General features: G+C 40.2%; 1 protein-coding gene across 2 annotated transcripts; it reads right to left on the reverse strand.

Annotated features, from left to right (window-relative positions):
* Positions 1-1,098: 1,098 nt before the first annotated feature.
* rassf8b (Ras association domain family member 8b) lies at positions 1,099-21,810 on the reverse strand. Of its 2 annotated transcripts, none has more exons than XM_083906829.1 (9): positions 21,563-21,810; positions 10,386-10,556; positions 8,479-8,829; positions 8,183-8,388; positions 7,852-8,055; positions 6,861-6,935; positions 6,029-6,151; positions 4,657-4,780; positions 1,099-4,020 (listed from the first exon to the last, which is right to left on the reverse strand). In XM_083906829.1, the coding sequence occupies exons 2-9, from the start codon at positions 10,495-10,497 to the stop codon at positions 3,905-3,907; spliced, it is 1,311 nt and encodes a 436-aa protein (XP_083762955.1). In that variant the 5' UTR covers positions 10,498-10,556; positions 21,563-21,810; the 3' UTR covers positions 1,099-3,904. The 2 variants fall into 2 exon arrangements, with proteins under 2 accessions (XP_083762955.1, XP_083762954.1); XM_083906828.1 differs by having other exon boundaries at positions 21,491-21,810.
* Positions 21,811-26,634: the final 4,824 nt, after the last annotated feature.

Raw genomic sequence — 26,634 nt, forward strand, 5'->3', positions numbered from 1 at the left:
AGAGAAAGTTTATGACAGAAATAGGCACAGATTTCTGTCTTCCATTTTGTTTACAATATATCATTTTCCAATATAGAAATCCATGAGGAAGACTAGATAACGTCAACAGACACACGCAGATCGGATCACATGCAATATATAAAGTGAACAGCTGGTCAAGAAGATCAGATTCTTGACGAGATATGTTTTCAAATCCGATTTTGGGCTGCAGTCCAAACAAGGCTTTTGATTGCAACTGTTGCATGATGGGATTGCATGATATCAGCTACCAGAGCTCTATGGGGAGAGAGTGATTGGGCTAACTAGCATAAACTAGATTTGTTGAGCATATGTGAATAATTATTTCCTTGAACATGTGGAGTGAAAGTCAGGTATTTTCACTCTCTGAAACAAATGTGTGAAGCAACATTCTGTGTGAAAAGCTGTTGAGTTAGCATATGCAGCTAACTTACTGCTACCTGCCTCGAGCAATGCTAGCGGTATGTAAAGCTGTCGAGTTAGCATATGCAGCAACCTGCCTCAAGCAATGCTAGCTGTATGTAAAGCTGTCCAGTTAGCATATGCAGCTAACTTACTGCTACCTGACTCAAGCAATGCTAGCTGTATGTAAAGCTGTGGAGTTAGCATATGCAGCTAACTTACTGCTACCTGCCTAAAGCAATGCTAGCTGTACGTAAAGCTGTCGAGTTAGCATATGCAGCTAACTTACTGCTACCTGCCTCGAGCAATGCTAGCTGTAGGTAAAGCTGTCGTGTTAGCATATGCAGCTAACTTACTGCTACCTGCCTCGAGCAATGCTAGCTGTATATAAAGCTGTCGTGTTAGCATATGCAGCAGCCTGCCTCAAGCAATGCTAGCTGTACGTAAAGCTGTCGCGTTAGCATATGCAGCTAACTTACTGCCACCTGCCTCGAGCAATGCTAGCACTGTTTACATTATTTTGAAGAGTATTAAAATAGCGATGAAACTTTAAAAAAGTAAAGTCATTAAGCTAATTTCTCTTTAAAATAAAAATAACTAATCATAAATAACAATAAAAAACAGACCACACAGTATTTTAACACTTTAGAGCAGTTTATTAATTTATCATTTCTGCATTTTATATATATATATAATTTATATTCATTTATTGTTTGGTTGTTTCTTTTACATTATTCTTGAATCTATTATCATGTCTGTCATACTTAGTGGCTGAATTGTAACCCAAAACAAATGCGGGGGAAAAAAATTCAAAATAAAACAGTGGATGAAGTTAACGATACAAAATAAGAACGTTTTTTAAATGTTCTAAATGTTGTGTTAATGCGAGTTAGTGATGAGGCCGCGTCTCAGTCGAACGGCACTACGAGCTCAAAGACTTGAACGTGTCCCCGGTTTGTTTACTCGTGCGTCTCTCCCGCGTCAAACGCATGCATTACAAGCCGAGACTACAGCTATAACGTTAATCACGAGCCAGCAGACACTCTTACTTTTTCAAAATAAAGCTATATATCTCATCCAGTGGCGAATCATTGCCTTGGTTACGCTTGTTGTCCTGTGTCTATACAAGAGCTAAATAGCTTTTATCCTTAATTACTTTCTGTCCAATCTTGTGCGTGTGTGCGTGTGTGTGTGTGTGTGTGGGGGTAATTCTGCGTCTTGAAATTTCCCTGAGCCGTGGCGTTTCCATAGAAGCTTTCAAAACCACTCGAAGGCCGTTTCCATAATGGCTCCATCATCTCGTCTTGTATACGCACCGTCAATTATCGAGCACTGACGGCGCGGCACCGACGACAAAGTGTCGGCGCTTTGACGGAGGATAAACGTTGGTAAACTAGTGTCAAAGCGGACGTATTTTACATTCGTAAATGGTTTTTTTTTTGGTTTTTTTTAAAGAAACAGTGAAAAGGTTTGGCCATTTTCTGACGTCCAAGGCAAAAAATGACATACGTGGTAATTAGGAGTCCGGACGAACCAATCACACGTTAAAATCTAACCTCTCTCACACTCTTTATCTTGAAAAATAATCCACAAACACACACTGATGTGATATGTTGACATTATATACAGGACTTCTTTCCTATAAGGCATGCTTGTTAGGTGTGAGGGAGCTTGCCGAGTTGTGATGTGAATTCCTCCGGGTACATTAGCGCGGCAAAACAACAAAGCGAGATGCTCCACACATACGCCGGAAAGAGGAATTCACTCTTATTAACAAAGTCAGGGCTGGTTTATATGCTTGTATAGATGCTTTCAAACGAAACGAAAAAAGAGTGTACTTGTGCACAAATTATTATTAAAGGTGCATTTTGTAATAAATCTAAAGCAACTGGCCATAAAATCCTCCTAATATGTCACAGAGACTCAGGAATAAAGTTCATATAACAAACTGAACTCACCAACAACAACAGTGCAGACAAAATATTTGCATCCAAAAATATATTTTGCAGACTGCAAATCATGTTTTATGTTTTGAAATCATGTTTTGGCATGTGGCGCCACCTACCGCAGTCTACCAATCATTGCAGTCAGTAGAGTCTCAGCTGCCGAGCAACCACGGGTTGTCAGTTACGTCAGAAAACGAAACCTAAAAGACCTCTGTATTTTAAAATTTGAATGTAGTAACCGTTTTTGGCCACATTCTTACATATGGCACCTTTAACAGTGATGATGCAAACGGAGAAAAAGGAGTAAATCATGCATCCACACGCCTTTAGGATATTTTGTACACAATTACAGCCTCTTTTTTCTTATTCACCAGTTCATCGAGATAAGCTGCATAAACGCTGTATTTTAAAAAAGTACATTCATCTAAGTAATGGTTTATTTTTTTCCACACTACCTTTGGTTCATATGAGACATCTTTCTTTTTAATCAAATGAGTGTGTGTGTGTGTGTGTGTGTGTGTGTGTGTCTGCTGTGGCACCTCAGGTAAAAAAAAACACTGACAGTTAAAGTGCTGAGGCGTCGTAACAAAAACAATATGAAAATAAAGACACACAGAAATATCGACTAACCAACGACCTGTGTGGGGTTAGGCTGCGGTGACCTCTGACCCTCAGCATGGATGGCAACGTCAACAGGAGCAGGACTTAAACTTATCCACAGTTAACTTTTCAGCCGGTTAAATCATGTATGTTTTACCACCACCCAGTGGTTAAACTGAGTAACAGGCCATTGGTGGCACATTCTTTTCCAGGCAATATTTCATGTTACCAAACCTCTATCTCTTTAATATAAAGTATTATATATGATCGACAGGGAAATAATCAGGCAGATTTTCTGTTCAAATCCAATACAAAAAAAAATTTCACGTCAGAACCATTGTATCTACTGACATCGGTCGCAACGACAAGGGATCACCTGAACCGGCGCTAATACTGAATAATAGATGGTTGTGTTTTAGTAGCTACCTTGAGTTTCTTTTACACCTATTGAAGTCTGGTTTAATAAAACAACAACAACACCAGAGTAAGGCAATCAGATATGGCTGCAGTAGGTGTGACGTCACTGTTTGTGCATGCTCATGCACGACTGTTTTTTTTTTTTTTATGCATATGTGTCCAAAAAAAAATCATCCACAAACCTTCTTATTTTCTGATGAGAAAAAAATGTCTGCTGGCTTGATTTTTCAAGACGAATCTTCACCCATTCATTAAGAATCCAGGCAATGAAAATGGATGTTGACATCACTTTGAGTGTCAGTTATGGCATGGAAGGTAGAGGAGGAGGAGGACCCACGCTTATCCTCCAGAACATGTTTTTTTTTTTCTCTTTTAGGTTAAGGATGTTTTTCCTGGAGGTCACTTTTTTGTTGTTTTGTGTTAGTTTTGACCTTCTCTGTAATAGAAAACAGTCCATTGTGACATCTGGCTGCGTCACTGCGCCAAAAAATAATGTCACGTCTCCTGGGGGGCGGAGGGGGTCACACATAGATCCCTTCTGGGTTGAGGCTGGAGGAGACGGCGCTCTGAAGAGTTCGGAGGTCGCTGGGCAAGAGGCGCGACGAGCCTCGTCTTTTCAGGGAGTCGCGCTCCGCTTCTGGACACACAAAAATTCATTATCCATACAGAATAAATGTAACTAAATGTAACCAAATATAGTGTAAAATAAAGGTAACAACTTGATAAATAACTCTGTATTTATTACTGACTCAATTTCACTCGTCGCATGATGCGCATATACCATAATACACTGTGATCTAGTGGCGGTGCCGTCACTTTACGGGTAACACAATCGCCATGCATTGTGGGAAATGTAGTTTATGGTCAACGCACGCCTTAAATCAGCATAGACCTATTTTAACACAGATTTTTAAGACCAATTAATCCCTCGCAGGCCACATCTGGACCCCGGGCCTCGAGTTTGACACATGTGAAGTAAGAGGTTTACAGACTTAAGCTGCTGTGGCAAAAAATGGTGTCACTTTTACCAGTTAGACTGTATATTTACAGTGTTGCCTGCAATTCATGAGGATGACCACAGAGTGGCACTGTGTCCATACATACAGGGCCTAAAACTGAGCCTTTTAACCATGTGATGTTACATGTGGAAGTTTATATATCTATATAGATATTGATGTACAGTATGTGTGTGTGAGTGTGTGTGTGTGTGTGTGTGTGTGTGTGTGTGTGTGTGTGTGTGTGTGTGTGTGTGTGTGTGTGTGTGTGTACGTGCCATTGTCCTCTGCAGTGGGCTGAGCAGGCAGCACGGTGACCTTGGTTCCCGTTTGCTGAATGAACTGCTGCAGGTTGACCTGTCGAAGCTCTTTCGTCAGCTGCTCCAGCTCCTGCTCTTTTTCCTGTAAGATAAAAAATTAATAAAATAAAATAAAATAAAATAAATCACACTGAAATGTTTCACTTTCTTTTTTGCCTGTTTCACAAGAATGTTTGCAATCATAGGGTCTGCATCCACATACACACACATATGTATACATACATTTACGAATATACATATATACATATATTTACATATATATAACATTACTCTTATTATTAGCATCTTTTTTAATGGTTTGTTATAGACCTTTTTGACTTTGTGTCGTCCTTTGTGCTTGAAAAGTACACTTTAAATAGGTGTTATTATTCTTTTGTATATATATTCTATTAAATTACTCTTACCATTATTATTATATATTAAATATATAATAATAATGGTAATAATAAGAGTAAAACCAAGGGTTAACCCAAGAGGAAACCAAATCCTGTTTTTGTGTGTTTTTTATTTCCTTTTAACCTCTTTAAACACTTTACAACGCCTTAAACCCTACATGTACTTCCTTTAGTGAGTTCTTATAGCTCTTGTTGACGTCTTAAATGCTTATTCAGTCCACCTTTGTGTTTGAAAAGTGCTCTCGAAAATGAAAGTGCCTTCAGTTGGCGAATATACAGAGTATCATGCTCTGCTCAGGATCCGTCCGCGTGTCACATCCCAGCGTCGACAGCTAAGGAAGAAGACTTAACTCTCAGTTAGTTATGCAACTGCAGCCGAGGGACATTGCGTACTGACTCAGGCCTCTCTCTAATCAGGCAAAGAATGCTGTAATACCCTCCTTTTCCTTTTCCCCCCCTTCTCATTACCTCACGCTTCCCACACCCTGCTGGCCCTCGCCTGTATATAGAACCCCTTCAACTCATAGCCAAGGATCCACTGCACATCCCTGCAAGCCGGAGATTAAACCTCGCTCCGCTGCCCACAATTTAATGAGCTTAGATTTCTATGGTTCCACCTGGTTTACCGGGGTTCAATTTTTACACACACACACACACACACACACACACACACACACACACACACACACACACACACACACACACACACACACGCACACACACAGCAGCAGCAGCAACTTTTTAATTAGCACTTTTCTGAAATCAATCTTCTCTCAGCACCACACTAATATTAGGAGCAGCCGCTTTTGAGCAAAAAAAAAACACACACACACAGTAAAACGATTTCTTCAAATTCCTGGCAATGTGAACGTGATGTTGTGTAAGATAGAAAATAAAAAATGAATAAAATAGTGAGCAGGAGAATCGGAGCTGACCTGTAATCTCTTGCCTGACTGGCTGAGCGAGCGTTCCAACGCCCTGCAGCTGCTCTCCAGCCGCGCCGTTTGTTGGCTCTGCGTCTCCAGCTCTGCCCTCACTGTCTCCACCTGGGACTGCACCTGAAATACAGAGTCGAAGGAAGGGGAGGGGAGGGGAGGGGAGGAGGAGAGGTGAAGCCAGGACTTTACAGAGGAGAAAGTAACTAATCCTTTGCATTGTTAAAACACGTAGGAGGAATCGTGTGCTTAAATTTGCTTTGAAGCTTCTTTTGAAGTTAACTCCCACGACCCATGTGGAATAATGCAGTGTTACAAATTGTATTTTAAAGGTGAAGAAACATCTAAAAAAAATAACTGTTCCAGACAGTTATTTTGTTTATTATCACATTTTGAGTCCATTTGATTGTACAAGACTGTACATATTCAATGTTATAGTTGGCCTTCTCTTATGGTGTTCCGCAAGGATCAGTTCTAGATCCCTTTTTACACTTTTAAAAGAGCAATTTTACTTCCCAGAATCCTTCTTTTTTTCTTTTTTTTTTTACACACAATCAGCAGTAACTTTGTTTGTCAGACACTGAGTGCGTTTACATGCACACTAAAAAACTGATTACTGGCAATAATAGGGTAACTGGAGTAAACCGTTTAAGGTGTATACATGTCTCTAAGAAATCAGATTACTGACAGAAACCTAGGTTTTTCAAAAATAATGGCATTTACATGAGCACTTGATTAACCAGATAACTATAAAAACCTGATAATAATCAGTTTTTTAGTGTGCATGTAAACACACTCATTGAGTGAGATCTCTGCAGTTTTCTCTCTCTACCTCCTCGTCATTGACCCTCTGGTTGAGCTCGGCCTCCTGCTGCAGACGCTCCTGCTCCACGCCGGTTTCCATGCTCTATACACCGTGTCGAAAAGAACATAAAAAATATAATGCATGACTTTAGTCAGCGATATTCAAACATTGTCAAATGCAAATGAACCACTCGGCTCCACGCAACTCTGTCAGTGTATGGATGGAGATGGAGGCAACAGAAACATAGCTCTAGTAAAGTTGGGAACGGCAGCAAACAGGCTGGACTATGACTGAAAATGTAAAAGAAGTGCCTGTGAAAAGTTAAAGGGGATTCTACTGTTCAAAGAGTTAGTTCAGCAGTTTGTCGCCGTCAGGTCTGATAGTTTTGCTTGACAGAGCCCATTTTCAAGATGACGATGCAGGACACAAATGACGCTACATCAGTTCTGTTCAACAAAAATCACCAGATTTAAAGCAAATCTGTGTCAATTTCACATTTTGCTGCTCAATAATTGGTATAAGTTTGAGTTTTTTTTACAATATTACTAAAGTAAAAGTCTTAAAGTATATGACATTTACTGTACTTGAGTATTAAAAGTAATTATCAGATATAAAATGTACTTAAAGATTTAAACATAATAGTATTAAAAAAGTGAGGAGTTAGGGTTGAGCCATGGTGGCTCAGCGGTAGGGTGAGTTGTCTTTCAAGTGGAAGGTTGTGGGCTCAATTCCTATGTCCTTGAGCAAGACACTTAGCCCCATTTTGAAGCGTGTGAAAGACAAAACTGTAAAAAACTAGTAAAGCTATATTATAAACACAGACCATTACCAACTCTTCTTATAGTAACAAAGATAGTTGGAGGAAATGTAGTGGAGTAAAAGTTGCTAGAAATACAAATGAAGTAAAGTACGGTGCATTTTGTACTTAAGTAGAGTAAGTAAGTATTTGTACTACTACATTACAACAGAAATTGCTGCTGCTTGTTTTTATAAAATAATTATGACAGGCTAAACTCACCTGTACGCGCGTGAGATACTCCGAGAGCTTGGCCTCGCACTCGCGCACACGGCCCTGCAGCTCGCCTAACTGCTGCCTGAGCTGCCGCTCGCTCTCCTGCTCGATCTGAAGCTCGTTCTGCCAGAACTCGTCCTCCTCGATCTCGGCATCGTTCCTCCGCACCTGCTGCTCCAACAGCAGGAGCTCTACCTCCAGATTTTCTCTCTGTGGACAGACGCAACAATGTGAACACAAGTAATATAATACAATTTAGGAGATTAAAACCCGAGTAGATTGAGTCTACAGTCTTCTGTAAGTAACAGGACTGGCAGCTGTGGTTTTTTTTCCTCACTTCAATGGCTTCACTGGCGGCCTCCTCCCACTCTCCCAGCTCGGCCTCACAGCCCAGCAGACGGCTCTCCAGGGCCTGGAGTTTGTCTCTCTGCAGCTGCACCAGCCGGCTCAAATCTCTGGCCGGACTCCCAGGCACAGATGCTACACCGCCGCCTCCAACTCTGCTCAGGTTCAAGCTCACACTGCGCTGCTGGGCCTGTTTGGCTGGAAGGGAACGGATGAAATGAGTGGGACGTGAAAAGTTTGGGGACGATAAAAAAAAAGAAACTTCAATTCCAAACACACGCAATCTACCTGCAGCGTCTCTGCTCCTCCCAAAGATCTCCCGCAGACCTTTGGCCCCTCCAGTGAAGGTCAGTGACTTGCGTTTGGGTTCCCTTCGCTTTAGCGAGTGGTCTGTCCCCGACGTGCGGAACTTGGCCAGAGGCGGGAGGCTCTGGCGGTAGAAGCCTCGCTCGGGGACGCGAGGCTGCCTGTCAGAGGTGGGCCGCTCGCTGATGGACGGGCCGGTTCTTTGGAGAATGAGCTGCACGTCGCTGGCGTACTGACCCCACTTGTTCAGGGACACCACGGGGTTTTCGTTTGGAGCCAGGTGGCGTTCGGTATCCCGCCATTTCTCGATCAACGTGTATCTGCCGGTGCGTCCTAGGGCGGGGGGTGGAGAAAAATAAATAAATAAACAAAGCTGAATATTTAATTTTTACTGAGACGAACAGAAGAGAGAGCACTCTCCACTGACCCTAACAACCACACACTAATCTAATGAAGTGGACACAGCAGATCCACTCTGTGTGATGGGTTTTAGCAGAGATGATGCTTTTGACTGACTCAGCTCATGTGTGTCCAATAAAACACTTATTTAGTTATAGTTATATATATATATATATATATATATATATATATATATATATATATATATATATATATATATATATATATATATATATATGTATATGTACATATACATATATATATATATATACACACATATACATTTGTATACATATAAATACATACACATATATATATATATACACACACACACATATATACACAAACATATATATACATATAAACATACATACACATATATATATATATATACAAACACACACACACACATATATACACAAACATATATATACATATAAACATACATACACATATATATATATATACACACACACACATATATACACAAACATATATATACATATAAACATACAATAGACACAGTCATGTTTTGTCACCATGGACAGCTTTCACAAAAAAACAGTTGTCAAACTAGTAGTATAAAATATATCCATAGTATATTTTCCACAAAAATAAAAAAAAGACTGTTTTGAATCACGGTTACAAGACATAAAATGGTCTCTCCCGCGCTTGTTTACCAGTGTTTAGTGAAAGAACTTTACAGTGGGAACTCAAACAGTGACTGCACTGGGAAAAAAGGGCGGGGTTCAATGGTTCACGGCCCCGTGTGTGTTATTGTGTGTGTGTGCATTCTTGTCTGTAGTGTTCACATGTAGATAAGAGCTGAACACCCTCACCCTCGTCTTGCACAGCGAGGGTCCTTGTAAAAAAAAAAAGAGGCACATTCATCACTACAGCCATTCACATCAAAATGTCCCGGCCCGGGACAAAGAGCAAAGGGGACACACAAAGGGACAGTGAATGCCATAACTCATGAAACACTGTCACTGTGAAAGACGCTGCTGCACTTTGTAGCTCGGAGAGAAATCTACCGCCGGTGGGAGCAGGGGGGGGGGGTGGGTTTGAATTCGCAGGTGATGACAAACAGAAGCGGCACGTCGACTTATTTCTCTGCATCCGAAACCACAACGTGTCAATGAAGTTAAGTGTGTAAGCACGGCTCATTTCATTCTGTGCAGCCCCATTTATGCCACATCTCTCTCGCCGTGTCCTCGAGTCGCTTTTCATTTTCATGCAATTTATCATGTGCAGTGTTGTCTGACAAGCTGCCAAGCCAATATTGGACACAGTCCACGTCACAAGTGTGTCACCATAGGGATTTGTGTGTAGGACAAGATAGCATTTACGCCGTTTTTCCAGCATGAAAGTCGTCTGGAGGACTTTGTCTCAAATCCACTCCTCTGTGGTGGTCAAGCTAATGGGAAACTGTGCGTTTCTCTACACATTTTATCATATATTTATATAATTCCTATAAGTTCCGAACTCACCAATAGCCTGTGCCAAAGCAATGACCACTTCCTGACATGTGGTGAACTCCGTGACCCCGCACACGATGCGCTGCACACCGTCCACCCACACTTTCAGCTCCATGGCCTTCATCCAAAGGCCCTCATTCCTCCGTACCACAAGGGGGAGCTAGTGGTGATTTAATGTTCATCCTAAAAAAGGACAAAACACACACACATACAGTTTAATGGTGGTAAAACAAAAACATTTAAAGCTTTACACAGAGAATTGATCAAATCACTTTACATAATATAATATATTATAGCGGCATCTTTCATTTTATTGTTGTGGTTTGTTCATTTGTCAACAAACAACAAAAAAAAAATTAATGCACATGTTATAATTCTATCTGATGGGATTTTTACTGTAATCTAGTAGATTTTGTGTACTTGTACTTTTTAAGAGTCATTTTACATTTTAAATCACATCCGTTACTGGGTAAAAACAGGTGAATGAGGACAGGTGAATGAGGAGGACAGGTGAGTGAATAATGAGGACAGGTGAATGAATGATGAGGACGTGAACAATGAGGACAGGTGAACGATGCGGACAGGTGAATGAATAATATGGACATGTGAATGAGGAGGACAGGTGAACGATGAGGATGGGTGAATGAGGACTGGTGAATGAGGAGGACAGGTGAATGATGAGGACAGGTGAATGAATAATGGGGACAGGTGAATGAGGAGGACAGGTGAATGAATTATGAGGACGGGAATGAGGAGGACTGGTGAATGAATGAAGAGGACAGGTGAATGACGATGACAGGTGAATGACAATGAGGATAGATGAGGACAGTTGAATGAATGATGAGGACTGGTGAATGAGGACAGGTGAACTATGAGAACTATTTAGACCAGTACTTTTACTTGAGAATATTTCAGGACTCTTTCCATCTCTGGTCTGAATCCCCAATTTTGACAATGGCAGTTCAACAATTGTCAAAACACAGTATAGGATAGGGACCAACGCCTTACATTTATTTAGAGAGCAAATATTAGATAACACACACACACACACACACACACACACACACACACACACACCACCACCTCTGTGAAAGACCAACAGCTCAACAACACGCAACACTTGTTTCATTGTCACACTTTTCCTGTTGCACTGCTAATAATAAATGACTGCAACACACTCGTGTGTGTGGTGCAGTATCTGTGTAACAGGGCCACGTTCAATATATTTTTTTCATTTGCTGGTGTCTGTGCAGAGAAAAAAAGAAAAAAAGAAAAAAAGGAAAAGAAGCTTACAGCAGTTTCAAAGCGTGCCGAAGGAGAGGGGAGCCATTTTCAAACTGCTGACACAAGCACGTCAGCAGCGAGGCAGTCATTACAGACCTGGCAAGGCCAACGACAGTGAGCCGGAGCAGCAGAGCAGTGAAGGAGCAGGTGCCTAATGCTCACACTCGTGCAATCCTACAGGGCATCGGGACCTCGTTTTTTCCCTGACAAGGCCATCAGCTCCGCTCTGATCCTTGACTTTCATTTCACTTGAGGTCTCCCTTATTACAATTTAGTCGCCTCTCATCTTCATCACAGCTGGGATGGGACTCCCATCTCTCCTGCTGTTTAACCACCACTTTCCCCCACCGAAGGCCCCTTCCTCGATTGCACGCTCCTGTATGCATCGCGGCGGCGTCTATCGAGGGGCAAAGCCGGCCGCGCTTGGTGCAGAGCAGGATGATTTGTAACTGTGGGCAGATTCTGCAGACACCTGTTTACAGCACAGTAAATGAAAGTATTGCCGTTGAATGCAGCTCGGCGTGACGCAGAACAGTAGGGGGGGGGGAGGAAAATGGGTAAACAAATCAAGGTGAAAGGACAGAGGAGTGGGAGATTGTGGTTGCCCCGAAGACGGAGTGCAGATGCTACTGGAATGAACAGGAAAACGTTATAGCGGCACAAACTCATATCCACAAAACACGAGCTAACACAGCGTTAACGCACATAACACGCACGACACGTTGCTACGACGACTGACCGGAAAAAGACACACGTGACGTCAGGTTTACGTCGTGCCGCGGAGTCCAGGCACCGTTTACCAGCTAGCTCCGTTAGCTGCGTTAGCGCCTTTAGCGCCGTTAGCACGCCTACAGTCGAACTGGACGAAAATAGCAGCTCTACAAGTAGGCTGACCAGCGTTTCATTTTAAGAATCGGGAGTCACGTAAACATGACATCACGTGCGTCTTTTGTCTGGTCAGTCGTCATGGAAACGTGTGATTGGACATGCCTGGTTTAACCATTTAACGCCGACGACACGTTTGGGCCAGCGCTCTTTACGTTACCGTAATTACGCAGCGGTTTGTGCTATTAGAATAAATCCCAACAGTTTCTGAAGGCTAAGAAGTTGCACTTCATGCACTGTAGTTATTACGGTAATTTTACTACGGTCAGTGCAGGAAGTTGACAGAGCATGATTGTTCGAGTAAAGGGAGACAAAGCTGCAGAGTATGAAGAAATACACAAACACGTGAATTCTACTGCTCAAAAAAAATAGAATATTCAGCAGTCATGCTCGACCCTGCACGTGCTGCCGCTGCTGCTGTATACACAGAAATGCTCCCTCAGTCAGGTCTGACACCTTTTCTGTGAACGTTTCTGTTCACAAAGACACAAAAACACAAAATTGTGTTTTTTGTTCACAGAAGGTCAGTGAGTGACACGGTTTAGTAACAGATTTTCACAGCTGCGGTCCAAATGTTGTAATGCGATGTTTATTCAGTGACGGGCGATATCCAGATCACGCTGAGGCTCTGCGGTCAGGTGACACGGGCTTGTCAACCTGAGATTTCTCCAGCACACACACACACACACACACACTGTACTTCTATGTGAAGAATTTACACCTCAGTCATTCACTTGTCTATGATACAAATTATCATTGTCCAATTAAATGATTTCACTTGCTGAGGAGATTCTTACACACACATGTTAATGTGCTCCACTTTATATTGAATTAAATAGATAATTTAAGACTCTCTTCGTTCCCACACGTGGAAAATACACGAAAACTGACGACATTATAGGTCAAGACTGACCACTAACGTATATATAACAACTCTTCTTTTTAATTCCATGACTCACTCGCTCCCAGCAGCACCTTGGCGTGAATAAAAGAACATATGCTTGGAGATGTTTGGTTGTATCAGAGGGAGAGCGTACACAGCTCAGCGTTACAGGAGCAGAGGAGCAGCAGATGTTCTGGCCGTTTTTTAAGGGGGAACCGAGCAGCATCCTCGCGTTCGATAGAAATGTCGCAACCTTTAGAAGCCGTGACGTCAGAGCAGGGGTAATCCTGTTTAACCCTTGGTGAATTGCCATAGGAATAATACACAACTCCATATATGGACATCCTGGGCGTGTGTGTTTATAGGTCACATATTCAGGCTTTAAAAAATTGTTTTTTCTTCTTCTTACGTGTCGTTGAGTCAAAGTTATGATTCATTTTATGTCGCATTTTTAGTCGTGATATAAAGTAGCATAAAAATTACCCAAGCGAACTTTGAACTGTATTCCCAAATTTTACAAATTTTAATCCGATTTTAAACAATTTGAGTACTTTTTGTTCAGGTGTGTTTATATACAGTAGTTGGTGAAAATAAAAAAAATAAATAAAAAAAAACAGGGTTAAACATCAGATGATTGTTTATTGATTTAAATGAGTTACTTTCAAGCCCCAGCGCTGCCACAGAGTGGATAAATAAATCATACACGGTGTGTACAAACAAACACACACACACATAAATCAGTATTCTGCTGCCACAACATGTGTGTTTCTATTTTTGGTTCAGCTTCACTTTCAATGTATACGTATCCATATTTAGTAGCACCATACAGCACTGAGCTGTACATTATGAATTATGACGGACGGTGAACTGCACAATCAAACTTTCTGTTCCATGAGTCATAGCTTAATAAATAGGCAAAAATCTACCTCATCACTGCAGAGACAAAGTCACTATGAGTAGATATTTTAACAAATACAGATGAGAGGGAAGGAGTTTGTATCCATTAACTTCACTTTTTGTCAAAAATGTTCATTAAAAACTCTGATTTATGACCAAATCCCTGCAAAATAATGCAAGACGGTGACAAACTTTGTGTTCCGTGCTAAGACCAAGCGTTTGTCAGTCATTGTTATTCCACCCCGTGTTGTGTTTTGCTGTTTTATTCATCGCATCTTTTGGTTTATTTCAAAGTTAAAACAGGTTTGTTGTTTGTACTTTTTGACTTTAAAGTTTTCCTTCTCATTCCAGCCCATGTGTTGTTGTTTCCTTGTTGCATTTTTCCTTTTATTGTGACGCTCTTTGAGCTGCAATCCTTGCATGAAAGGTGCAATACAAATAAAGTTTATTATCATTATTTCCCTCATGCTATTCTCAGTAGCTGAAAATTAAAATTCATTCTATGGAAAAGGAGATTGAAAATAGCAGAATTTAGATTTTACATTGTTTATATGTTATAAACTCACTCCCGGACATTGTGTCCATTATAAGATGTGATTTTAATACACTAATGTGCTTGATATGGACTTAAATCTCTTCTTTTAGGTCGAAAGTTGGAGCAGAAAATAGTAATATTTCATGTATGAGGTCGTTGGGTCTGAGTGGGTAATTAGTGGTCATTTATAAACCTCATCTGTCTGTGTGTGTGTAACCTCCGTCTAGTCGTGTGTTTCATTCAGAAGGAAAGAGTTTTTGACCACTAATGCTGAAACTGTATGTGTGGATGTTATTGGAACAAATTACCGGTTGTTTAAGAAGATAAATGGAGTTCGTCTCAGACGTCTTTGATTCATCAGACGTCAGAATAATTATCTGCTCTGTTTTTCTAAACACGTCCAACTCTGTTAACGTGAACTAACGGAAATGACAAAGGTCACCACGTCACTTTTGTGATTGCAGGCTGGTGTAAAGACATTTTTGTGAGGTTAGATTTTGACAGATGGGGGGGGGAGACCGAAAAGGTCAACGTTGTCAGAGCAAATTCACAACTTTCGCCGCAGCCTTTTAACTTTTGAGACGTGAAAATAACCCCCCACCTCCGTGTCGTCTGGGCTGTGAACTGCTGAGCTAAACTTAGCTGTGACTTCAGTCTTGCCGCTGCTAAAGTTTCATTCTCAAGATTCCACAGAAAGGCAGAGCCTTGGGAGGCGACTCCAGTGTGGCAAGTCACAACCGTCTAAGACGTTTGATTTGAACGTAATGAGTTCATTTCCTGTCGTGTGGTTTCAGCTCATTGGTAAATTAAACTTTAACAGACTCACTGATCAGGTTTTGAACCTTGACCTTTTGTTACTTCCGGGACAAAAACACAGTTTCCTGTAAATTCAGACAATAAAAACTTCAGTTTCTAGGCACGATATTTGACTTTGGGTAAATGTGATGACATAGAAGCAGTAACAACAACAACAGCAACAGACGATGATGCAATCACAGGCCAATTTTTTAAGTAACGAGGAGGCGGTGGGAGCAGGAGGGGGTGCACAGACAAAGGAGCATGTTGTAATGTGTGTGTGTGTGTGTGTGTGTGTGTGTGTGTGTGTGTGTGTGTCCACATGGCTAGCTGGATGCAAACAATCCCTCGCCATGGCGACGCAGCTCCAGCTTTGTCCGAGCTTAGCACAGATGAGCGCATTGATTGGGGGCCTCGGTCTGGGAAAGTAAACTAAACAATTAAGAAACAACCCGTGCTTTTCCAGTCACTTCCTCTTTGTCTCCCTCTGAATGTGTGTGTGTGTGTGCTGCAGCAGCGGGGTCCCCCCCCCCCCCCGAAACTCTGATTTAAGCTGAAGGGCTGATGTGCAGCACTGATTAGAGATTATCAGCGTCAGCAGGAGAGCAGAGAGTCACGTGGTTCTGGTTAAAGCACCTGAGAGGGCGACTAATCTCTCTTAGCTCCGGCTAAATAAAACATATTTCACGTAGAAGCTAAATGGCGCCGCGCTAGGCCCCCGAAGACGTCGTCCACAAACAGCGTTAAATCAGGAGGATTCATAGCCGCACTAAATGTCAGGAGTCGGTGGAGGCGTTTTCAAAGCGGAGAAACCAAGGGCGTAGCAACAACAAGACAATCGCCCCCTGAGAGGAGGCCACTCAGGCGAAGGCTGATGAAGTCCCTTAAATGTCCAGAGTGGAAGAATTAGTGACAAGAAAATAATATCACGCTGAGGAGCTGAAAAACCTTGTTTTTAAAAGGAGTAAATCATCCTTGTTTTGGACCCATCTCTGCTGAAAGTCACAAACTACGATACAGATCTTGAAATACTGCTCTTCAGATGCTTTAGCGTCATGATTGTTCACTCAGGAGGACAACAGTTTCACACGTTCGTGTCGAAAATTACTCAAATAATCGATCATTAGTCGATTACTAAATGAATCGTCAACTATTTTCATAATCGGTTAATCGGTTAGAGGGTTTTTTCCGTGATTAAAACAAGACTTCTGATTGTTTCAGCTTCTTAAATGTGAATATTTTCTGGTTTCTTTGCTCCATAAAACAAAGAAATCATTAAAACTCAATCATTTTCGTTTGTGGACCAAAACAAGACATTCAAAAACATCGTCATTTAGGTTTGACAAACACTGATCAATAATTTTCAAAATTTTCTGACATTTTATGGACCAAACGATTACTCGATTAATCGATTCGCTAGCTGCAGCACTAATAACATCAACACCGTCTTCGACTACTGCTCACAGCACCCTCTGCTGGATAAATTGGGTAATTACTTCAAACAGTCTGTTGTTTTTTAAGAATATATAGAGCTGTTATAGAGAGTTGTGATCAATTCAATTTGGTGATGCTGAAGAGGAAACTTAAAGAACATGGAATTAAACCGCGAAGAACTCCAGAAAAGCAGAGATACTTGAAAATACGGACCCGTCAAAGATCCTGAAGAAAGTGGCGATCAATTTCTCTGTTATAATTTACCAACGGATACGTACATGGCGGAGAGATATATAAACCGCCGAACTGCGGGAACATCACAACAACACATCTGCGGAATCGGACGATTACGACCAGAATCGCCAAGGAGTTGCACCACTTTTTTCCGCATTTATGAAGCTAAGAACGTTAAACAAGAGTTTCTTAAAACGGTGTCTTTATGAGACACGTTCAAAAGATGATGAATCGGTGTCATTTGAAAGGCAACAAAGGTATATTTGATGACTAGTCAGCTATCCAAAATAGAGGCTCATTGGAGAACTAATATCACAATATTCCACAGCGTGATACTGTGCAAATTCTTTGAATCACTGTATTGATATACTAGAAATAACATAGACATTTATATAATACCGTAAAACACTTTTGACACTTTAAAATGCAAAAAGCCAAACATATCTAGCTAGGCACAACATCTGTAAAGCAAGGCCTTTGCCTAAAGTACATATTAAAGGTTTATTGTAAGGCTACAAAAACTTACTATACACAAATATACTTATATTCTGCCAATAAACCCTTTAAATGTCACTCTCTAGATGTATTAAATTCTCCAAACATCCACACACAGGACACCGTTGTTGGCAACATTTGATCCATAAGCGCCGTTTAGCTTCAGGGAGACAAAAAAGATCTGACATTGGCACTCTTACAGCCACGCTGCCAGCGAAGCTAAAAATAGCCACCGGGGGAAAAAAAGCTAAAGTCAGCAGGTATCTCCATTATGAAGAAGAAAAAAAAAAACGCAAATTAAATTAGGATTTGACTCTCGTCCTCAGACCAGATGTCACTTTTCTTGATGGAGTGTCCCTGCGCCTCCTCATTACACAGAGTTTCATGAGGAAAAACGCTGCCCCGTTGACTGTTATTAACACACTGCAGTCCTTATGTTTGCTCTCATTCATGTGTGCGCTGTTGAATGGAGACGACCTTTCACAGATTACTTCCGCATCAACGTCGTCAGGTTGTGGAGAGCGAGGAGGCTGCGTGTGGCACTTATTTAATCCACTTTTTCCTTCATCGTACGTGGAAATAAGTTGGTTTTAAATCGCCGCAGACACAAGGAAAAGTGTATAAATTACGACTATATTCACCACTATAATGAGTCTGGGCGACCAAAGTGCCACCTTGCTGTCGCAAAAGTTCAACCTAATCAGCTTTATGGAGACAATAAGCCTTTAACCCTTTAAGACTCCGAGCTTAGTCGACCACGAGGCGGTGGGAGGAGAGAAGAAGAGCGGGAACTGGACTGGATTCACCACTGAACACAAATATTAATTAATTAGCACAACAGTAATGAAAACACACATTAGCCGGGTGCAGGAGCAGTGGGACTGGCAACCTTCCATCCCTCATTTACATTAAAAGTTGGTATAAAACACTGTAGCTTCAAAAAAAACACTTGGATCTTCACAGTTTGGGCAGATTTACGGTATGTTTAAAGAGGTCACTATATACATGTGGGTTATTTTAATTTTGGGTTATTTATCTATTTATGAGAGAGCTCCAGTTCTTAAATCAGATTAATCATTGACTAAATCTGACAGAACTCTTAATCAGCAACTATTTTTGATGTGAAGAATGTGGCCAAAAACGGTTACTACATGCAAAGTCAAAATACCGAGGTCTTTTAGGTTTCGTTTTCTGACGCAACTGGCAACCCGTGGTTGCTCGGCAGCTGAGACTCTGCTGACTGCAATGATTGGTAGACAGCGATAGGTGGCGCCACATGCCAAAAACATGATTTCAAAACATAAACATGATTTGCAGTCTGCAAAATACATTTTTTAATGCAAATATTTTGTCTGTACTGTTGTTGGTGAGTTCAGTTTGTTATATGAACATTATTCCTGAGTCTCTGTGACATATTAGGAGGATTTTATGGCCAGTTGCTTTAGATTTATTACATAATGCACCTTTAATCAAAGCTACTTTTACAGTAAGAGCTTCTCAAATGTGAGAATTCATCACTTTTTCATTCTTTTGACATTTTTCCAACGCACTGGTTTTCTCTCTGTAAACAACTAACGATTATATTCTCGGTTAATCGAGTACATAAAAGGTCAGAAGACGTTTTCCCCAAACCTCGAAACGTGTTTTTATCCACAAATCAGAATGGTTCAGTTTCAGTTGGAGCAAAGAAACCAGAAAATCTTCACATTTAAGAAGCTGAAAAATCAGAAAACTTAACTTAATGTCAACACTGATGACCTCTGTGGGATGAAATAAAAAATAAACAACTAAAAAATATAAAAGTTTTACTCACTGAAATCTCCCTCTACGGGCACGATAACATCCCTATCCATCGATCTAGTCCAAACCTTGGACGTGACATTGATGACGTCATGTGTCAAAACAAATCACATAGATCGAGTAAAGACGTTTGATATCACGGGTCAAACCAAAAGAGGCAGAAGCTGCTGTTCACAATCTCGTATCCTGTCCACACGTTCATCAGTTTGCCGTGTTGTGTCTATGTTTCTGACAACAAACACATTCTGCCCTTGCTTACATGATCACACACACACACACACACACACACACACACACACACACACACACACACGTGCTTCAAGGACTTCTTCTTTCCCTCCACCTCTGCTACTGTCGCTGTTCTGACTCAGTTGAAGGATCTCTGATTAAAACCTCTGCTGAGTGAGCGTTTAGAGCCAAACTCTATTAAGAGATTCATCACTGCAGGGCTCAGCACATCTCTCACACACACACACACACACACACACATTTATAGTGAGGACCCTTACAGACGATGTCTTCCCTAGATCCTTACCCTAACCTTACCTATCGCAGCTAAAAGCCCTTTAAAAGATGTGAGGACCAGCCAAAATGTCCTCACAAATACAGTAAAAGATTAGTCCTTATTTATTTAACCTTTACACATTGTTGTTCTTAAAACTAGGGGTGCACGATGTTATCGAATATCAGCTAGGATGCCCAGGTAGAACCGAATCCACGGTTACCTCACTAATGATGAAGAAATTTACATCCACATATATCGTCATATCAGGTATCAGCATCCCTACTTCAAACCATGATAAATTATGTTAAACCTTTTTTACTGATTATCAATGTACGAAATATTACTTTCCTACCACTCCTGACACTAATGAAGATCAAATTCACTCAAAAGTAGAAACTATCGATCCATTAGTCATCATTGTTTACCCTAAATTAATAGAAATGAATCATCTACAAAGATCAAAACAACCGCCATCTTGGCAGGCAAAGTAGACATGTGTTGTTCAATAAAGTTGAGCAATTTTGTATAATGTTTGTTATTATTTAACCACTATAGGCTTTAAACAAAAAATCTGTGTGAAATGCTGTCTTGTATAAAGTACCTTAAAGGGATACTTGAGTAAAAGTACAAGTATCTTACGAAAAAAAATTAACTTTTTAAAAATATTATTAAGTAAAAAGTCTTAAAGTATATGATATTTACTGTACTTAAGTATCAAAAATCATTTTCTGATATAAAATGTACTTAAGTTTTAGAAGTTATGTTAGGATTGAGCCATGGTGGGTCAGTGGTAAGGTGAGTTGTCCTTCAACTGGGAGGTTGTGGGTTCCATCTACGAGTCTATATATGTCCTTGAGCAAGACACTTAACCCCCTCATGTTTAAGCGTGTAAATCTTTATAAATACAGACCATAATACCAACTCTTCTGCTTCTGATTGTATTTGGTAGTAACGAGTAACAAACATAGAGGAAATGCAGTGAAGTAAAAGTTACACTAGTGAAATGTGTTGACTTATACATGTTCCCGGGTTTGTTTTGAAGCAGAAAGGAGGTGGAATGGATGAATATGGAAATAATGCCAAAAAATAAAAAAGTTATGCAACTATAGCAACATTCAGTCCTCTGCAGATATAAGGTCTCTTTAAAAGCCCTTTATTTAAGTTAAGTGAATTACTTAATGGTGGTCTTAAAGGACAGCTGGCCTCCACAGTGTTAAAGCATATATATATATATTCCCTTCGTTTGGATACAAACATGCATTATTTCTCATTTCTTTCCGCCTGATCGCAGCAGCAGTTTTTTTTTTTTTAACAGATTGTGTTGGAGTGACGCAATGAAGCATTTACCGCACACGCACACGCACACATACCTGTAATTGAGTCCGCAGATCACAGTGTGTCAGAACATGTCACAGTCTCTGCTCCTGCTGCTGCAGACTCACTTTGTTCCCCAGTGGAGATGAAACGCAGGAGTTGCGGTGATGATGATGCGGGCCCACACGGTCTGTTCCCGACACGAGCCGCGCCACTTCACGCTGCTGCGCCGCGCACATCCGCGCGTCTCTGTGGATGTAAACATGCGTCCGTCCAGTCGTCGGACATCCGACATCCGCTCCTGCTCTGTGCGTCACCGAGGGAGAGAGAGACACCACAGAGACATGGAGAGAGAGAGAGAGGGTGAGTGTGTGTGTATGAGTGTGAGTGTGTGAGAGAGAGAGAGCTGCTGTAAATTACATCTGAACAGAACTGGAACAAACCGCAAGGCATGATGGAGCCGTTAAAGCTGCACTGCACTGCACCGGCAGACGCTAACGGACCGGACGGATCCGCTTCTGTGTGATCAACAGCAACACTTTGTGTTCAGTGATGTAAGTGAGAAACATGTATGACAACATTCTACCACACATCAAAGTCATTCATGTCTTTTTATTGACTTACTTATAAAGCAGGGACAAATGCATTAAATGTTATTTCATATGAAATACATAACATGTCATGTACGGAAGGGGATAAGGGCCAAATGTATAAAAAAAAATTTTTTTTAAAAAAATTGGAAAACAGCCTGACTTCTGAGATTAAAGTGGCTCTCTGTGACTTATGCCTCAGAATTGCTACTTTTATCCTCAGAATACCAATCTTTTTTCTCAGAATTCCGATCTATTTCCCCAGAATTCCGATCTTTTTCCCCCCTCGGAATTCATATTTTCCCCTAGAATTCTGACTTCTCAGAATTCCTACTTTCCCCCCTCAGAATTCCGATCATTTTTTCTCAGAATTCTGAATTTCCCCCTCGGAATTCCGACTTCTTCTCAGAATTCCTATTTTTTCTCAGAATTCCGACTTTTTCCCAGAATTTGGACTTTCCCCCTCAGAATTCCAACTTTTTCCCTCAGAATTCCTGCTTTTTCTCAGAATTCTGACTTCCCCCCCCTCGAAATTCCGACTTCCACACAGAATTCTGACTTTTTCCTCAGTATTCCGACTTTTCCTTAGAATTCCTACTTTTTCCTCAGAATTCCTACTTTTTCACAGAATTCTGACTTTCCTCAGAATTCCGACTGTTTCTCAGAATTGCTACATTTTCACAGAATTCTTACTTTTTCAACTCAGAAATCTGAAATTTTTCCTCAAAATTCTGACTTTACCCCCTCAGAATTCCGACTTTCCCCCTCAGGACTTTTTTTCTGTCAGAATTCTGACTACAAAAATGCAGATTTGTTAGCTAATTTGCAACCCCTGTCCCATGGTTAGGCCTTTAATTGCTATTAAAACAAAAGTTTAAAGTTCAAAACGTTACAATAGAAAACATATAAAGACAAAGACTATAATGAGCAAACACACAAAACAGATAAGGACAAGAAGCAAAACATGTACAATTGTGTGTAAAAGTCAAAGTTGACAAGCTTGTTCTAGTTTCAGCCATTATTTTTGCTTGTGTCTTAGGTCTAATTAGTACAATCACTTTTTATTTTTTCTATTTTTTAATTTAGCAGCCCTGTGACCCTCATGTGGTGGATAAAGCAGTAGAAGATGGAAGGTATGTTTACTTTCAAATCACAGATGACTCAGAAACATAGTACTGAGATCACAAATGGTCAATAAAAAGATTTAAGAGGGTGAGAAATAGGAGTTTGAGTCTTCAGAGTCGTACATATAAGTCAGAAGAAACATGTTTTAAAAAGATAAGTCAAGAAATTGAAGAATAAGTCGAGATTTTCAAATTTAATTTAGAGGGAAAACTCTTTTTTCGTTACGCTATATGAAATTAACTGAGCGTTCAACCCAAATACCAAGCTATTTTTAGGCTGCTTCATGGTAGGAAATGGAAATGCTCTGGGTGTCTTTGTGCATCATTTCACACACACTCGCCCCACAAAATACACTCTTGACATAATTGGTATCTTTGGAAACACTGCACTCTCCACTAGAACGGACACAGAGGCGGTATCTGGACACGGGCTGAGAACATGTAATTTAAGTAGGATGTTTATATTCCCATTGCTGAGTTATATTCAGTGTCCCTTTTTTACTGCCATGTGGCAACAGCCAGCGAGCTGCACTCCTGACAGCCAGGAAACAGCAAACCTGTTTCTGTTGGCGACGCCGTTTCACTTGAGGAATTGAGAATCTAACACTTATGATGTCGTCATGTCTCGCAGGTTTAATGTCGCCTGTTGTGCTAATGATGCAGAAACATCAGCTTCTGTCATCTTAGTGCCACCCAGACCTGAAACACCCTCAGCTTTTGACTAAATCAGAGTCACTGATTTCTAATCTGTGTTGCTCAGTTAAGCAAATTACTTTACACGACTCATAAATTTAATAAATTCCCAAGATTTGGATGGTTTTTGTTTTTTTTGCCAGCTTTTCTCATAATTGCAGTCATTGGTTCCAGACTTTGCCATTTGGGATTATAAATCAGATTAGAATTTAACTCAGAGATTAATCCTCAACATATGGCCGAGCTGCCGAGACAATCAAGCAATCAGTGATCAATGTTTGACCTATTTATGGATATGAAATATTGATTCATTTTTAAAGATTTTAACCCGTTTAATGTCAATTTATTGTCATGATGTTTTTAGATGAAAAATAAACCATAAAATATAAATTATTGAATATATAATACTTAAACTACTTACTATGTAAAGTAAAACATTTTGTGTTGTATTATTACATCCCAGGATATGTCAATAAGAAGGAGGGGGGGGGGGGATTGTGACAGTGCCATCTAGTGGAAAAAGCATGCAAATTTTGGCCAAAAGTAGTAAAAATGATAACTTCACATACAAAGGCCTAGATTGACACCCATATATAATGTAATGCATGCATTATGATTAAATGGAAGTGAGATTTTTTAAAAATGAATGGGTTTCAATGGGACATTTTTTGCGCTTAAAGGTGCATTATGTAATAAATCTAAAGCAACTGGCCATAAAATCCTCCTTATATGTCACAGACTCAGGAATAATGTTCATATAACAAACTGAACCGCAAATCATGTTTAGGTTTTGAAATCATGTTTTGGCATGTGGCGCCACCTACTGTCGTCTACAAATCACTGCAGTCAGTAGAGTCTCAGCTGACGAGCAACCACGGGTTGCCAGTTACGTCAGAAAACAAAACCTAAAACGCCTTGGTATTTTGAATTTGAATGTAGTAACCGTTTTTGGCCATATTCTTACATATGGCACCTTTAACGCTATGAGTGTAACTCATTTGTATTTTAGCCTCACTGTAGGAGCTGAGCTGCAAATAAGATACATAGTCTTGCCAAAATTCCTTAAATATGCATGAACACAGCCAAAGTTAGCAAAAGACCGTGATTTAAAGGTCCAGTATGAGTGACATCTTACAGATTACTACTCTAAAGTCACTCTTATCAGATTTTTTTCAGTTGATTTGACTCAGATCTGAATTTTTGGCCTTTATGTATTCGCTGAGCGTCGCCGTCTGCAATCTTCCACGCAGAAGCGCAGCAAACAATAACAAAGAAGAGTGCCGTCCTCGAGAGATAAATCTCAATCCCAAATTTTACGGTCATAGTTGCTAACATATCACCCCACTTGAATACAGAGTGGTCGTACAAACATGACATTTTCTGATTTGAATGGTTTGGTTGATGATGCGATCTCAAATGTTAAAACACTCAAAATAGTTGTCTGTATCTCAAGGTTAAAGATATGGCAGAGATCGTGTGTTGTTTTTGAGACGGTGTGTACAGACTGTACCTTCTGACCAGGTTTCTTGCACATGTTAAGACGAAAACCCCCTTCGTGCTTCCTTCTTCTCCTCTTTGATCGTTGAAGTGATTCCACAGACATTTTCACCAGAGCAGAGCAGAGGTCTAATCGGACAGAGAGAGAGTGAAAACACCTGTGTGTGTGAACAGGATCCAGGTGCACCAGCTCAGACTAAACCAAAACAACAAGTAACCATTCAGTGTTTGAAACGGTTAGTTCTTTATGGAGGTCATTTTGTGGCTCTAAAATACAAGTAAACAGAATGGATTTGAAAACAAAAATAATTATTTTTATTATTTTGACCATTTGCCACAATTTATTTTTGCAAATTCAAGTTTTCTTTGTATATAAGACACACCATTTGTCAAATGAACTCCTTTTGTTGTGATAAAATCAAGATTTATCAAATTCAAACTAAATCTCGCATTCAGTATTTATGTGAAAATTACAGTCAATTAAATGGCACATACAGAAATTAGCGTTAGCATTATAAATGTATAACATTCCCTCACAAGTAAGCAAGTATAACTGTCTGTTTCATTCATAATTTCAGTAAAAGACATTCTGGAGTTGTAATATGTCAACATAATAATGTAAACTGGTATTTTAAGCAATATAAGTATTCTGGTTTTACCTTGTAGTGTAAGCTAGGTTAGCATCACCACACCACACGTGAAACTACTATTCTAGCTAATGTCCGCAAATTTAGCACTAAAGTTTTGAGTAAATCACTAGTTTAACTCATAACCAGTGTATAAAAATGGTCATAGTTTTCCTGTTTGAGAAGTGAATCATAGATGTAGCGAGTCTCGCCACTAGGGGGCGACTCCAGCGGTCGCTGTATTAATGGAGGTCAATGAGGGAAAATTAGCTTACTTCTCACTTGATTTACAACGTCAGAAAACGTTTTCTTGAGGAGTTATGGCTCTCATAAAAAAAGATTAAAAAAAATCGAAATTGTGAGATAGAAAGTCGAATTTATGAGTTTAAAAAGTCGAAATTATGAGATAATAAGTTATAAGATAGTATCTCATAATTTTGACATTTTATCTCATAATTTCGACTAGCTAAAAAGTCATAATTATGAGATAGTATCTGATAATTTCAACATTTAACCCATAATTATGACTTTTTAACTCATAATTTTCGACTTGGTATCTGGCTATATTTTTCCCCCAAGTGGCGGAAACGGGCTTCCATACTTAATTAAAACCTAAGGTAACAGTTACTGTGTTTTGTAATATAAAAAGATTTCATTCAACAAATCCTGG

The sequence above is a fragment of the Microchirus variegatus genome (genome assembly GCF_963457635.1).
Source record: "Microchirus variegatus genome assembly, chromosome: 20".
In the NCBI taxonomy this organism is placed as follows: Eukaryota; Metazoa; Chordata; class Actinopteri; order Pleuronectiformes; family Soleidae; genus Microchirus; species Microchirus variegatus.